The 17,084-nt window shown below is 35.9% G+C and overlaps 1 protein-coding gene and 1 non-coding gene across 2 annotated transcripts in view; both read right to left on the bottom strand.

Annotated features, from left to right (window-relative positions):
- Positions 1-2,730: 2,730 nt before the first annotated feature.
- The window catches only part of HAUS6 (HAUS augmin like complex subunit 6), a 42,165-nt gene continuing 27,811 nt past the window's right edge, over positions 2,731-17,084 (bottom strand). Inside the window, exons 13-17 of the mRNA XM_065908446.1 lie at positions 12,859-12,925; positions 12,150-12,335; positions 10,141-10,276; positions 7,537-8,577; positions 2,731-6,094 (exon numbers count right to left, since the gene is read on the bottom strand). Of these exons, the coding sequence (XP_065764518.1) occupies positions 6,033-6,094; positions 7,537-8,577; positions 10,141-10,276; positions 12,150-12,335; positions 12,859-12,925 (1,492 nt within the window). The 3' untranslated portion in view covers positions 2,731-6,032. The remainder of the gene's footprint in view (positions 6,095-7,536; positions 8,578-10,140; positions 10,277-12,149; positions 12,336-12,858; positions 12,926-17,084) is intronic.
- On the bottom strand, positions 13,004-13,137 carry LOC136148797 (small Cajal body-specific RNA 8). The gene has a single exon (XR_010659568.1). It is a non-coding gene; the product is annotated as a small Cajal body-specific RNA 8 (non-coding RNA).

Raw genomic sequence — 17,084 nt, 5'->3', positions numbered from 1 at the left:
TATGGTCTTATTTGAAATAATTTGAAGGTGGTGAATATTAAAGCTGTAGATTCTGACTGCCCACAGGTATTGCTTAACTGGTAAATTTGATTGTGTGATCTTGGCTCCCCCATCGCCTTAAGGATGTTACTTAGCAACTGCAGCAGTGTGGTTAAGAGAATGGTCTCTGGAGCTGGATCACCTGAGCTGAGTTAGTATTCTAGTATTAGTATTCTGAGTTAGTATTCTGGCACTAGTATTCTAGGGCCTTCACTTACTATCTCCATGAACTGAGCAAAGTACTTAATTTTACTGTGTTTGTTCCCTTATTTGTAAAATGGGGTTAAGAATAGCACTACTAAAAAAAAAAAAAAAAAAAAAGAACAGCACTACTTCATTGGATTAAAACAATATGGAAAGCATTTAGAATAGGGCCTGGCACATACTAATGTGTCAGCTGTCAATACTACCTACTGAGCCATTCTTCCCCCCCACTGCCAAATTACTGGATGTGAACCCTACCAAAATATGAGCTACCTACTAAATCCCAGGTATTCTTAAATACTTAATGTGCATTTTCTTATCTAACCATAATTGATAAGGCAGATTACTTTTATCTCTGTTAACAGATGAGAAAACTGCCATGACCTTATTAAGGTCACACAGCTGCAACTTAGGCAGTGAAATTGCAGATCCTCCCCCCTTACATGTCACTACTTCCTCCATTGACAGAAAAGTTAAATCATAAAAATCCTAGCTTTTTAGCTATACATTATTCCTTCATATAATTTCCAAAATATTCATAGATTGTGTAAACTGAAGCCTAGTAAGTTAAGTGACTTCTCTTAAAGAATAGTGTTTCACCTTGGGCAAGATCATTTTCCCATCTGTATTTATCTGGAAATTGAATAATTTTCAATCCGATTCTTAGATTACATACTTTCAGGGAAGAATTCTAAGGTTCCTGTTTTGAGTTGGCAATGTGATATAGTGAAATAAAAAAGACCTAAAATGCCCTGTTTCAGCTGCCTCATATATTGTTTTAAATGAAATCTAAATATCTTAGAGACAAAACACCTCACCTCTCATTTTACAAATGAGGCATTATATATACAGACATGAAATATAAGTGATAGGGAATTTCCAAACCTTTATAAAGTTATTTAACATTTATTAAATCCTTTATAGCAGTAACTGGATAACAAGGTCCCTACCTATGAAGAGCAAGAAGCTATTCAGGCACATTATTAAACTAATAGTACAGATGTACTTTTAAGTCATTTTAAATTCCACATTTAATAATCTAGAGCTAGGTGGTAATAATAATGTTTATTCAAGACTGCAGTATGTAAAACATTTACAAATAGTCCCATGGAGGACTCACAGATATTTTAAATTTAGGATGTGGCTTTGACATTGACAGTGCATAAGGAGAAAGGTATATCAACTATACATTGGCAACAATGTGAAAGAGAATTCTACTTTAGCAAATACTTTTACATTAAGGAAAATGTCCTTAAAACATATTTCATTTTAGTATACTTAGGGGAAAAAAATAGTGATTCCTTCTACATAGTTCTCAAGGATTAAGTAAAATTTACTCCAAAGATCATGGTTAAGAAATACATGGTAAAGAATGGTTTCAAAATACTTGTATTTTTGTTTTCAATTAAATTCCCCCAAATTGATTTTCTTTAATATGATATAGTCTTTATTCCACTTGATAACAGTTTTCATGTTGAGCAATATTATATGCTTGTCCTCTTTAAGCATTTAAAATAATTAGGACATGTAGGCATTACCTTAAGTTTCATACTAATACGGAAGTCAGTTTATACATCTTCATCTTACGAATAGTGAATAAAAGTACATTCTGTTGTAAATATAATGAGAACAAGTACTCTTACATTAATAAAGTAGCCCTCCCTCTTTACCGTTACTTTAATTCCATCATACAGAAGGCAAAGGAAGCAATTCCAACACTTCAGTATCATCTAAGAAAGAAGGTATGTATGGACACACCCCACACACACATCTACATAGGTATATGTGTATTTAATCAATACAACTGGAGAAATCACAACCATGAAAAAATATGATAAAAGCAATAAATGAAAAATACTAAGTGAACAAAAATTAGCATAAGCTATAGGGAATTTTAGAGGGACAGGACCATGGATAAGGAAAGAGAGGTGACTTCAAGGTGAATGTGAGATTTGTTCTGAACCTTAAAGGACAAAGGGCTTCCCTGGTGGCTCAGCTGGTAAAGAATCCTCCTGCAATGAGGGAGACCTGGGTTCAATCCCTGGGTTGGGAAGATCCCCTGAAGAAGGAAACAGCTACCGACTTCGGTATTCTGACCTGGAGAATTCCATGGGCTATATAGTCCATGGGGTCCCAAAGAGTCAGACAAGACTGAGCGACTTTCACTTTCTAAAGGACAAATATAATTGTGATAAGCGGGGAGATGAAACTAGGATATTTCAGCTTCAAAATTGTGAATTAAGACTTTTAAAGACACATGCTGACCAAAGCACTTCAGTAAAAAAACAGAAAATAGAGGGGAGACTATAGTGGAAGGGGGAACAGAGGAATCTATGGAGGGAACCTTGTATGCCTTTAAATTTGAACTCGATTCTGGAATTAAAACAAAATGGCATGATCAAAGCAGTCCCTTAAGGACAAAAGGCATGTATGCAGGCAATAAGGGACAAGGAAGAGACTGAAAGCAATAAATCATAATCAAAATGGTTTACGAGAAAGTGACATTTAATATACTTTTGTTTATACAACTAGCATACAAAGGACAGGGAAGAATGCCAAAAACTCTCAGCCTATCCCAGGTATGACTTGTTTAACAATGTGGTTTTTGTAAATCCATTAATATCTAGAGATATTTTATCTTCGGATTCTCAGCAATTTAGGGCCTACACTTACTGTTAAACTTCAGCTTCCTTTCAGTTCAGTTCAGTTCAGTCACGCAGTTGTGTCTGACCCTTTGCAACCTCACAGACTGCATGCACCACGCTAGGCTTCCCTGTCCATCACCAGCTCCTGGAGCCTCCTCAAACTTATGTTCATTGAGTCGGTGATGCCATCCAATCACCTCATCCTCTGCCATCCCCTTCTCCTCCAACCTTCAATCTTTCCCAGCATCAGGATCTGTTCCAATGAGTCAGCTCCTAACATCAGGTGGCCAAAGTATTGGAGTTTCAGCTTTAGCATCAGTCCTTCCAATGCATATTCAGGACTGATCTTATAGGATGGACTGGTTGGATCTCCTTGCTGTCCAAGAGACTCTCAAGAGTCTTCTCCAACACCACAGGTCAAAAGCATCAATTCTTCGGCACTCAGCTTCTTGATAGTCCAACTCTCATATCCATACAGGACTACTGGAAAAACCATAGCCTTGACTAAACAGACCTTTGTTGGTGAAGTAATGTCTCTGCTTTTTAATATGCTGTCTAGGTTGGTCATAGTTTTTCTTCCAAGGAGCAAGCATCTTTTAATTTCATGGCTGCAGTCACCATCTACAATGATTTTGGAGCCCCAAAAAATAAAGTCGGTCACTGTTTCCATTGTTTCCCCATCTATTTGCCATGAAGTGATGGGACCAGATGCCATGATCCTAGTTTTCTGAATGTTGAGTTTTAAGCCAACTTTTTCACTCTCCTCTTTCACTTTCATCAAGAGGCTCTTTAGTTCTTCACTTTCTGCCAAACAGCTTCCTTATCAAACAGCTAAGATCTATAAAGCAATATGGTGTGAATAGTGTATCTAGTTTCTTTAAAATACCCCAGGATTAAAGGTGAATCTATATCCCCTGGCACTGACTCTCAAGCTTCTTATTGAGCCTAACAATTACCAGGGAAGCATATTTAAAAGTGGAAATTTCTAATCCTCATTTTAGACCTACAGAATCCACATTTTTTAAGATGTATCCTAGGTAATTTCTTGAGTCCATCTTAGACAAGTCATTTAAAGAAGGTCCCTAGCTTTGGTATCATTATCTATAAAATAAGTACAATATCACTATCTTACACAGGTTTAAGAATTAAATGATATAATTTGTATTATTATTAAGTATCTAATACATATTATTAAGTATCTGGGCTTCCCAGGTGATGCTAGTGGTAAAGAACCCACCTGCCAATGCAGAGGACATGAGAGACTCAGGTTCAATCCCTGGGTGCGGAAGATCGCCTGGAGGGAATGGCAATCCACTCCAGTATTCTTGCCTGGAGAATCCCACAGACAGAGAAGCCTGATGGGCTACAGTCCATAGGGTCACCAGGAGTCTGATATGACTGAAGCAACTTAACATGCACACATATTAAGCATCTAGGAATGGCCCTGGCAATTTGTAGATGCTAGTATGATAGCTGCACCTTCTCCTTAACATGTTAATTTTGAACTTACCAGTACTGGGTTTCTTAAGACTAGAGAACAACTGTAAACGGAACAACTGTTTCCTAGTAGACCTGCAGAGTCTCTATTTGTTCTATTAACTAATAAAAGAATATGGCACCTCAGGAGAAGCTTTTCTCTTCCACTTTCTTTTCCACTGCTAATAAAGTAATTGTAGGTACTTTTCTTCTGTCTTTTCTCTCTCACACACACACATGACTGGCCTTCAAACTTGGATCAAACAAGCAACACAAAAGAAAATAAGCCAAGATGAGTAATGAAAGATGAAATTAAGCCCATCTACTTCCAGAACTCTCTCCTTCAACTTTTCTCCTCCTGTGGCCAATTTCTTGGCAAATGGAGAAAGCTGTGATGGTTAAGAGCTGGCGTTAGACACAGGGGTGCTGTAGGTGCTATAACCCTTCCAGCATGTACTTAACCTCCTGGTTCACAGAGGGTAATGGCATGTATTCACCTGAATGCTAAAAACAAGTCTTTCTCTTGGCTGCGAGGCCTGACTAAATCAGGCAGGACACTGTACAAGAGACCTCACATCTGACTCCCATTTAGAGTCCAGAAGGCCCACTCCTGCAGTCATATCCTACACCTTGGCCTTTTAGTTCTGAGAGGTCTTGTTGGTTTATTAAGGAAGGAAAATAGGGTCAAACCCTAGCTTCATTACTGACTTAGCTGTATAACACTGAACAAGTTATTTAACCCCAAATTCAGTTTTTTCAAGTTAATTTGAAGCTGTTCTATAGGCAGTTGGGGAACTGATGGTTTTTGAGGAGGAAAGTAACAATACAAATTAGCTCCCCAAAAAATGGTGTCCCTCCAAAAAAATAAACACAAACTAATTTTTTAATTTTTTCTGTTAAAATAAAAAACTAGAGTTAAATTCTTAAAGTCTAAATTAGACTAAACATAAAACAGCTATACAACCCACTGAATGGATTTATAGTTATTGTCCCTCAAAAATATCTAGTCATCTTCCACCTTTCTCTTTTTTCCTAAATTCATTCTACCCCAGTTTTCACTATCATCACATGCACTTTATTCCATCAAACATCATTTTCAGGATCAAGCTACTTAAATAATCATTAAGCCTCTTTAGAGCTTTCCCAAACTTAAACTTTGTCATTTTGACTATACATTACTCTCCTCACTTAATAAAAAGTTATTTCCCTAAAAAGAAAGATCAGTATATCTAATAGCTATTAAGTTAACCACTTGATAAAATTACATCAAAAACTACTCATCTTTATGTTAATTAACTGAATTAGGACATAATAAATTAGCCTACTACCTTGTCATTTACTTCATGCTTACAATATTACTCGGGCTTCCTGGGTAGCTCAAATGATAAAGAATCTCAAGATTAATCAAGAAACCAAAATGGCTTCACATAACTTGATATTTGCTTTCCAATACTTCACATTTCAACCCCCTATCCATACAAAGAAAGAAAATCCAAACACACTCTCCTTACCTAAAAACAGTAGAAAAGGCTAACAAGTGTTATTTAAGACTTTTTAGACCTTGAAAAACAGTTACACTTCCCATGTGTATTTAAACTGCAAATTAGTTTTTATTTTGTGACATTGCTTCAATTTGTGCATCATAGTTAAACTGACTGGACTACTGCTTCATCTTGTCGAGTCAGATGGAGATACTTTTGCATCAAGGCTCTTATTCAAGATTTCTTCTTCTGCAAAATTGATTTTAAAAAGAGAAAAAAAGGATAAACATTATAAAGAAAAAGTATGTTAAATTCCATGTAATAGCAAACTTCAGTCTTCAGAAAAAGTTCACAGGCAAATATGTAACTGTGATAAAATTACCATTATTCTCACTGAGGTACCTCTTTGCCAGAGGTACATCTCTCCTAGAATACTTTTAAACACACTAGTGTTTAATTATCATGGGCAAATCAGAATGATTTATAATCTGTCTTACCAGATCTATATGTGTTCCAGCATGCTTTAAGAGCAGTTTTTGTTTTGTTGAAGTACAGGTGATTTACAATATTGTATTAGATGTAGGTGGACAAAGTGATTTATATATTTCTTACTACCTATATTATATTTTCTATTTTTATAACATATACATTATACATATTTTGTACTATAGTACATATTTTTTGATTATTTTCCATTATAGGTTATTATAAGATATTGAATACAGTTCCAAGAACAATTGTTTTTAACTTTTTATGATGAGCCAAACTTCTCTGCCATCCAGCTTAAATAATTATTAATACTAATTGTTACAAGTTGAACTGTGTCCTTTCCAAAAGAAGTTCTAACTTCTGTACCTCATGTTGAGGTACAAGTTCTGTACCTGATGTTGAAGTTCTAACCCCTGTACCTCAGAATATGGCTTTATTTGGAAATCGGGTCACTGCAGATATATTCAGTTAAGAGTAGGATGGGAGCACAATGGGCTGTTAGTCTATACGACGAGTATCCTTATAGGAAGGTACATAGAACACAAGGGGAGAATGTCATGTACAGATGGAGGCAGAGATGAACTATGCTGCCACAAGCTAAAGAACACCTGGGAGTATCAGAAGCTAGAAAAGTCAAGGATCATCCTCTGTGATCTCAGAGGGAACATGGTCATGCCAACACCACGAGCCTGAATACCACCCTCCAAAACTTGTTTCCTCCAGAGACAAAAAATTTCTGTTGTCTTAAGCCACCAAGTTTGTGGTACTTTGTTATAGCAGTCCTAGGAAAGTAGTACACTGACCCATCTTGTCACCACACCCCTATCAAATTACTTCAAAGCAAATCATAGATACTGTAAGTTTTGAGATATTTCTCAACATTTTTCGAACCATCTTCCATTAGCAAAGATTTTGACAAGATCTATTTTCAGTAGTTTGAAAGCAACAGGTTCCAGGTTTTTGGTTTTGTTTTCCACCCCTGTCCCATACCAGTTGTAAGCTATATACATCATCTCATCACAAGAGATTCTGAAAGTACCCATAAAAATGATGGGTTCACTTTTCTCATCCTGACTGAAGGAATAAGGAATATATTCTGTCACATTAACAAGATCGTGTCACATTCATAGAATACTATTTTTACAAGAAATTGAGAGAAAACTTTCAGCAGGTCAATATGCCCACATCTAGTTAAATCTTACCTGTTAAATTAGGTAGAAGTTCTCCAAGGTTACATGGTATTGTGGTCTTCAATCTTTGTTCCCCTGGAGAAAACTTAATTAGTGGTGAAAGAGACCGTTTTCTTTCACCACGGGACATGCGTGAAGATGGTTTTGTATAGTCAATGTGCAAATCATGAATGCCCAAAAAACTAAGCATATCATCAGTCTGCATGTTTTGGGGAGTAAGGTTCAATTCTGGTTTGTGTCTTTCAAGTATTTCAGGATTAGAGAGGTAAATTTCCTCCCTTCGCTTGGACGGAGAATTCTTCAGAGCCTCATAGCCACTGCAAGTAGCCTGTAAATTGAAGTCTGATTCTGGAGTAGTCTGTCTTTCTCCCACAACATCTTCTGTGAAAATGTCACTGTGAATAGGACTATTTGGTTCCAGTTCAAAAGTGGCCTCTGTACTACTGGGGCTAATAAGACTTATGTGACCAACTTCTGGAAGAGTTTCATGTAATATGCCAAAATCACCATCTTTAAAACTGGAACTAATTCCACTTGGTACCTGAAAACAGTTCCATAACATACTGTTATGCATGGAAAAGTCTTCGTAAGCTTTCGATTGGTCTAATATTTTAATATTATCTTCTTCACTGCTACCTAACACATTTCTTCTATTGCCTACAGCAGGGGAAAATGTTTCTATTTGTCTAGTTTCTAAAAGTTTGTTCTGTAAAGTTGTACAGTCCAAATCTTGTATACAAATTATATCCTTATTTAACAAATCTGATGGCTCTTGTGTTGTTTGTTCACCTATGCAAGCAGTCACCACAGGTTTCTGAGGCACACACTCGAGACAATCTGAAACAACTTTCTCTTCAGGCAAATGAGAATGACTAGAATCGGATACAGTGGCTGCTGACAAGAAACTGGCCATGCTAAACTCTTTTTGATTATGCACCACAGGTAAGGATTCTGGCAATTCTTCTCTATGTTCAGTATCCACTTGAATTGGTTCTGTACTTCTGTTATCTTCTGTTTCAACAGCTTTTCTCCATGAACTCCGAATTTCACTTACTAAATAAATGAAGAGGGAAATAACACAAGTTGCTAATAAATTCCCAAACAGAACATGCAATTAAACATTTCATTTCTAGTGCTCACGATAAAGCTGCTGACTCAGTATATGTTCATAGGTACGCCAGCTGAATGACAAGACTCCATAATATACCAAAGCCCAACATCATCAAAGAACCCCATCTCCAAATGATCACACAAAAAACAAAAGCTGTTCCTGAAATATGTATATACTTTCACACAGCACACACAAATTACATGTGTTAAAAAGATATTTTCTTGTCCATCTAGGCCAGGGTTCAGCAAACTTTTTCTATAAAGGGCCAAATAGTAATACATCAGGTTTTGCACACCATCTTGTCAGTGGCAACTCTTCAGTTCTGTCACTGTTGTGTGTGCGAAAGCAGCCATAAAAGATATGCTGACAAATGAACAAAGAAACAAAGAAAGTGAAGCCACTCAATCGTATCCGACTCTTTGCGACCCCATGGACTGTAGCCCACCAGGCTTCTCCGTCCATGGTATTCTCCAGGCAAGAACACTGGAGTGGGTTGCCATTTCCTTCTCCAGAGGATCTTCCCAACCCAGGGATCGAACCCAGGTCTCCCACACTGCAGGCAGACGCTTTAACCTCTGAGCCACCCGGGAAGTCCAACAAATGAACAAGGTTGTGTTCAAAACAACTTTATTTATAAAAACATACAGTGGGCCAATGTGGTTTGCAAGATGTAGTTTGCCAAACACCAACCTATACAGTGGCTAGGTTCAACCTGAACTGAATCCATTTAACTTTCAATATGTCATTTCTAGTAGTATAATGGAAATTACACTTACTCACCCAGGATGATGTGCCTACATGAGGACAGGAATATCAGAACTTTACCCACACAACACAGGTTGTAAGAAGAGACTACTGGAGAGTCTGCCTAGCTCGGGAGCAGTAGATAGGATCTCTGTACACACAGTTTTTGGCTGATGCTGCTGTTTGTTGACTAGAAGAATATAGCCTCCATACTCTCTAAGTGGGCTTCCCAAGTGACTCAGTGGTAAAGAACCTGCCAATGCAGGAGACACGGGTTTGATCCCGGGTCAAGGAGATCCCCTGGAGAAGGAAATGGCAACCTACTCCAATATCCTTGCCTGGGAGATCCCATGGACAGAGGAGCCTAGCAGGCAACAGTCCAGAGGTCACACAAAAGAGTCAGACACCATTTAGCAACTAAACAACTCTATAAATGTTGATCACAAATCAGATGTGGAGGCAGAGAATTTTTTTTTAAGTAATCAACTAAAATATTTTCCAGGAAAAAGCCAAGTAAAACAACAAAAACAAACTGTATAGTTATCAGGGCAAAATAATACTGCTGAAGGACCGCCATATAAGTGACAGTGCTCACAGTATTTCAATAAAAGTCCCCCACATCAAAATAAACAAAGCCAATGCCACTAAACTGAAAGATACAGAAAACAAGTTTAAAGTGAATTTCATCAGATCTGTCAGACCATGGTTCTAGCAGTAGTATATCTAAGAAAGAAAAATAACCAAAAGCATTATTAACTTACTCAAGTTTTCTGGAGTTCGAGGAATTTGACTCCTTGTTATGAATGGGTTAGATATTAGAGAGTCAACTAGTTCCTCTAATTTTACTTCTTTTCCTTCAGAGAGCTGTGGTGAATTAGATAAAACTGCCCTTGTAACCTAAAATAGAAAAGAAAAAGTAAAGCAAAAATATAAAGCCCACTGGTAGACTACAACAAAAGCCATAATAACAGCAACATGCACAAAAATAAGCTCAACAATGTAGCTCCCAGACACTTCATAAAGACTATATAGGCACAATCCTACAAGGTGAAATCAAACCCCAAACCCATTTCCTCCTTTCTTATCTTAAATGAATATCCTGTTACACTGAGAAAAAGATAAATCTTTATACCTAGAAAGATTTAGACAGAGATAGTTCTGACTGCAGTGATCTGAGCTATATGCCACACTTATGAGCTTCACAATTCCATATCTGCTAAAATGACTAGTTCTAAAGCATACAGGTTCTTCTTAAAGTCCACTGAACAGTAGTATCTCTATTAACAGTACATTATGGTGACAACATACTTCTTTCCCAGTAACCTCATCATCAGACATAAATTAGTGAACAAAACATAGGAATATATTTTTAAAATAAAGAAAAGTACAGTATGAAAATAGCACTCTATACTACATTTTAATAAAACCAGAAAACAAAAATAAGCAAAATAAAATCTCTGCGCCCTGAGATCCCTAAAAAAGAAACTGCCTACAACCATAATCAAACTGACTCCAGTTCACCCCCCTCCCTGAAAACAGATGGCTTCTTAAAATTCTAACACTAAATATTCCTTGTCTTAAATACCACAATGGTTGTTGTTTAGTCACTAAGTTGTGTCTGACTCTTCTGCAACCCCCTGGACTGTAGCCCACCAGGCTCCTCTATCCGTGCGATTTCCCGAGCAAGAATACTAGAGTGGGTTGTCATTTTCTTCTCCGATCTTCCCAATCCAGAGATTGAACCCGCGTCTCCTGCATCGGCAGGCAGATTCTTTACCACTGAGACACCAGGGAAGCCCTGTCATAAACACTATTAGAAGTAATTTCACTTTTAAGAGCTTTATGAGATGTTAGGACTCTCCTCTTCCATCCCTTCTCATACCACTGCTACTATCAATTCCTTTAGCCAAAAAACGTGCCTTTCCTCCCACATTAGGAAAGAAAACAAGAATGACTAACCATCTTTTCTTTAGTACAGAGTAAATCATCTAATACAGAGAAACAACAGAATTTTAGAGATTTAAAAATATTTAGAGACCATGAAGCAATGAATGAATCAATATGCACTAAACCAAAATTTTCTTTCAGTTGCTCAGGAATATAAAATAGCTGATATACTTTGTCTGTTTATCCAAACTCAAATAATGGGAAATATGTAACAAAAATAACATTAAAGAATAGCCTAGCCATTTAATTTATGTAAACTGAGTTCTAATACTCAGCATTAGTAGTATTATATGGTCACTTACCAGTGAAAAGTAGAAAAGTATTAAGGAACAGAGCTAGTTAAGAAAACTGAGATCATAAACAATCATGTATTTATTCACTTCTGAAATATTTGAAAAGCAGAACAAAACCTTTGCTTAGTGATAATATATACTGTATAGCCTTTGTTCTAAAATTCAAAAACAGATGAAGCTCAGCTAAGAAATAGATAACAGAGTATTTTAATAAAGTATAATCATCACGGGTTATCTATCCAATAATTTACATAACGATTAATTCAAAAAATATTATACATGTATTATTTTTATACTTTTGAATATAGAATGGAACATTCTATACCATGAATGTAATCTTAACTAAGTAAGTTTACTTCATTATATCTTTCCTACTTTAGGAGAGGACAAACTTTGCTTTTTTTATTATCTGTGACCTCCTTTCCAAAAATACCCCCAATAAATCAATAATAAACTATACTTCACTTATAATTCCAACACCATCAAGAAAATAACATATTTCAGTATACTTATTACAATCTTTTTCTAACCTCTTCTACCAGATGATCTTGCTCTTTCTGGAATGGACTGCTTTTTTTAGCTGGCAGAGACCTTCCACATGCACTACTATCTGTATTCTTTGCAATATTTGATGATGAAGAGTATTCCACTTTAAATTCTGGTGTTTTCTTAGGAACTGTTTCATTTTTCTCTCTAAGAGTTATCAACTTCGTGTCCTGAAAAAGATAGATGTGTAATGTTAAAAACTTAATAATGGTACCTGATCTTGATTAGAGGTTCTAGAGTTATCATGAACCTATAAAAAGTTGTTAACGTTACTATAAAAACTATGCAATTTAAAAATTTCATATTCCCATTTAAAAGTAATAAAAAAGATATAAATAGGAATGGTACATAATGTTCACAAACAGGGAAGTGTGAAAACAGAAATTTAATTTGACATATCAAATTAAATTTAATTCCATAAAATTTAATTTTATGGAATTTCTGTGAAAACAGAAATTTAATTTGACATATCAAATTAAATTTAATTCCATAAAAATTGCACTAATGCAATTTAAAAATTCCAATATTCCCATTTAGAAGTAATAAAAAATATATAAATAGGAATGGTACATAATGTTCACAAACAGGGAAGTGTGAAAACAGAAATTTAATTTGACATATCAACAAAAGTAAATAATATTTTATCGTAAATAATTATGGTCAGAATTAATTTTAAATTGTTTTAAAACATACCTTTTCAAGTAATGTAACAATGTCTCCACCTAATGGTGAAACCGGCTGTAACAGAAAAGAAGCAGGGCTAAAAGGAAAAATATTATTAACAAGTTATAAATAAGAAAGAATTCCATTCACTTGATATATCTGAATATTCTAAAGAAACTGTCTGCCCCGTATCTGTCCGTTACGATTTCTCTCAATTCGTCCCGGTCATCAAAAGGCAGTGTGTTATTCTAGGGAGGTATAGTGACAATTAGAGCAGTACTTCAGCCCAATTTGTGTATCAGCCTCCCACATTTGAACCTTTTCCTTACCCATTATGTATTTTAAGTCAATAGCATTTTTTACACAGGTTAGATGACTTGATGAACACTCAGAAACTTGAGTACAGGGTAAAAACAAATTCAGTTAACTAGAATCACATTATTACCATGTCCTCAGGCTTCAGATAACAGAAGCATTGTAGCAGAGACTGTAAGCTTCTTTGGATATTTCAGGTCCAAAAGCAATTTCTCTTATGTTGAATTTTCTATGGCAAATGTATTAGAGTAAAGTCATAAAACCTTAATTTGTGACATTCTACACTTGTGTGCATGCTAAGTTGCTTCAGTTGGATCCAACTCTTTGTGACCCCGTGGACTGTAGCCCGTCAGGCTCCTCTGTCCACGGGATTCTCCAGGCAAGAATACTGGAGTGGGTTGCCATGCCCTCCTCCAGAGGGATCTTACCAACCCAGGGATCAAACCAGCATTGGCAGGTGAGTTCTTTACCACTGAGCCACTTGGGAAGTCCTATTCTACACGTTTTCACTTGTCTCAGGTCAGATTTGGAGAAGGAAATGGCAACCCACTCCTGTATTCTTGCCTGGAGAATCCCATGGACAGAGAAACCTGACAGGTCATGGCCCATAGGGTTGCAGAGAGTTGGACACAGCTGAAGCGACTAAGCATGCAACCACTCATTCTACACATAGTGTTCCTTAATCTCTTAGATTCTCTTGCTCCTTTTGGTAAACATGAAAACCTTACATATCTTTTCACTATAATTACAAAAGAGGGTATTAAATATTTTTTAAGCCTTCAAAGTAATGATAACTTTAATCATTTATCTTCATCTTGAAAGTGCTTTCAAATTCAATCATGGATTGGGTCTGCTCACTGACCAAAAGCTTTACAGGTAAAATGAAAGGTAGGATTACCACTTTCAATATCAAGCATGCTGATTTTTTCCTTTCTGTTCATAGAAAAGGACAAAACTAACAGCTTTGCAAATATTTTACATAATAGCAAATATACCTTTCAAACTTTTTCAAATGTGCCCTTCTTGAAATCTACCTTCCATACATAATTTAAAAATCACTGAAATTGCTCAAGCTTCAACTTTGTCTTGATAGGATATAATCTAGATATCTAAAGCAAAAGATGAGTAATTACTATCTAGTGTGACTTCATCCAAATTCTTCACCAAACTTGACATGAAAATGATCAGAAAGCCCTTTAAAGCATGGCCAGCAAGTTATGGACAAACACCACTAAGATGCCACCAAAAGACTGGTGAGCTCCTTGAGGACAACGACTATGTCTTACCAAAGGCTATTCCCAAGTCCTAACATAGTGCCTGGCACTTGGTAGTACCACACATACTTGTAACTGATTAATGGATGGATTGATCAATGAATAAATGCCACTTGAAGATGAGGTTCTATAGGTGCCACCAAATTTTTCTACTTGAATCATTCTTGCAGAGTCTCATAATAGAGAAAAATGGAACCACATTCTATACCTCCTCTCTCTGATTTCTGAAGTGGCAACATGCTGTTAGTCTTGCTAATACCTCAATTCAACTTTAAATTGAATTGAGCCCTGGCTCAGTCCTTACTCTCTACCCACTTGCAATGCCAAAACTGAGGCCCAAGAAATCAGATAAAAAGCATACTGACGCCGTTGTGGAAATTTACCCTAAAAGCACTTCCAAAAGAAAAAAGACACACTTTTTTAAGGAAAACCTAAAGTCTAAAAATAAATAAAATATTACAAAGCTATTTTAAGTGGTTATATAATGTTAAACACATATACAAACTTTAAAAAATGCATTTATGCTAATGATAATATTGAGAAAATTTTGTATTTTAGAATACAAGACTATATTCACGCTTTGATTAGAACTAAAATTATAAGTAAAGTCTAAAAAGAACTTGGGAAAGAATCTGAAAAGTGATTTGTTAGAAATTTTAGCTAGTTTTTTAAAATTTTCATTTGTTGTTATTATCCCAATATGTCTACAATTAACAGAGAAATAACTAAAGAAGGAAACAATAAAATGAGGTTAGAATTCAATTTCTAACTCTAAGGATGTTTATTTGAAATGCATGCAATATCACACTGCCCTATCTTTGAAATGCAATAAAGGAGAAACTCTAGAGGTTAAAGGTCTAGAAGAACTGCATCACCACCACTAGAAATATCATGGAAACCTCCTTTCCAGAAACCATTGCAAAGAAAGGTACTACCCACAGTGTGCAGCAAAGGCATCACCAATTATTGAATTCTGATTGTAGGTATAGTGAAGCCTCCATCACTCTGATCAAAACCAAGCCTGGAGATTTATGGAGACTCCTTATATTTTAGTACTTGTGAAAAGTCAAACAACACACTTACTCTAAAAATTACATTCATTTCATGTTTTTTAAGTGAATAGCTTAACCATTTTCACATATGAATTTCCCAATTAACTACACTGACATTGATGTAAGATGATGCCTCTATAAATATTTAGTGTAACAGCTGTTCTCTATGTCCAAAAGGGGTATTTCCTTAAGTGTAATCTACCCTCATTACACAAGAAACATTTTATTACAAAATACCTTTTATAATAAACAATCTTCTGAGAAGAAATTTTACTTCTACATCTCAGTAACTCAACTCTTCACCTCTCTTCTGTTCCTCTGTTAAGCAGTAATAAACTTTCATTTCCCATTAAGCATTTATCCTTCATCACCAAAAGCCTTCCTGTACCTTCTTTTAATATCCCAACCTATAAGTAAAATTAAGTATCACAAGACAGTTAAAAGCTCCAGTAGCTTGAAAGAGGATAAATGAGGAACTGAAAATTATTTAAAACAACTTTTTCCTATTTTAAGAGAATTCTATTTGAATTAAATTTTTAAGGGCTAAGTGTCTGGCTCCTGTAGAATTCTGATAGTACATCTTAGTACAAAATTCTACCTCAAGAAAGAATCTTAAGGTTCATATTGTTCAAAAATAAAATCAGATTTGTGAATTAATCTACTAACTCCATTAATCTTTAGTCCAGCAAGAGACGTTAATCAAAATTAATTTGCTCTCTCAAGAAAAGACATGAAAAAAATAACAGACTGGGAGCACCAATTATTTCCCTCTAAGAGGCATGCTTTAGAACAATTGTGATAAGAGGGTAAAATTAGCAAGCCCAATAACTTCAGTTTCTTCAATACCAGGTCTTCACTGAATATTTCATTATATTTCATTAGGTACTTAGAAAATCAACATCACATCCATATGTAAAAACAAAAATAAAATTCTTTCACAAGTAGTCCTGACCTTCTATGAACAGAAAATTACTGCAGAGGAAACTGCCAATAGCATAATTTCACATTTAAGTTTTGACTCTGGTTATGGTGTTTTCTTTGACTGTGTGGATCACAATAAACTGTGGAAAACTTTGAAGGAGATGGGAATACCAGACCACCTGACCTGCCTCTTAAGAAACCTGTGTATGCAGGTCAGGAAGCAACAGTTAGAATTGGACATGGAACAACAGACTGGTTCCAAATAAGAAAAGGAGTACGTCAAAGCTGTATACTGTCACCCTGCTTATTTAACTTATATGCAGAGTGCATCATGAGAAACGCTGGGCTGGAAGAAGCACAAGCTGGAATCAAGATTGCCAGGAGAAATATCAATAACCTCAGATATGCAGATGACACCACCCTTATGGCAGAAAGTGAAGAGGAACTGAAGAGCCTCTTAATGAAAGTGAAAGAGGAGAGTGAAAATGCTGGCTTAAAGCTCAAAATTCAGAAAACTAAGATCATGGCATTTGGTCCCATCATTTCATGGAAAATAGATGGGGAAACAGTGAAAACAGTGGCTGACTATTTTGGGGGGCTCCAAAATCACTGCAGATGGTGATTGCAGCCATGAAATTAAAAGACGCTTACTCCTTGGAAGGAAAGTTATGACCAACCTAGATAGCATATTAAA

The sequence above is a fragment of the Muntiacus reevesi genome, chromosome 17 (genome assembly GCF_963930625.1).
Source record: "Muntiacus reevesi chromosome 17, mMunRee1.1, whole genome shotgun sequence".
NCBI classification, from domain to species: Eukaryota; Metazoa; Chordata; class Mammalia; order Artiodactyla; family Cervidae; genus Muntiacus; species Muntiacus reevesi.
This window is presented reverse-complemented; position numbering and strand designations above follow the sequence as displayed.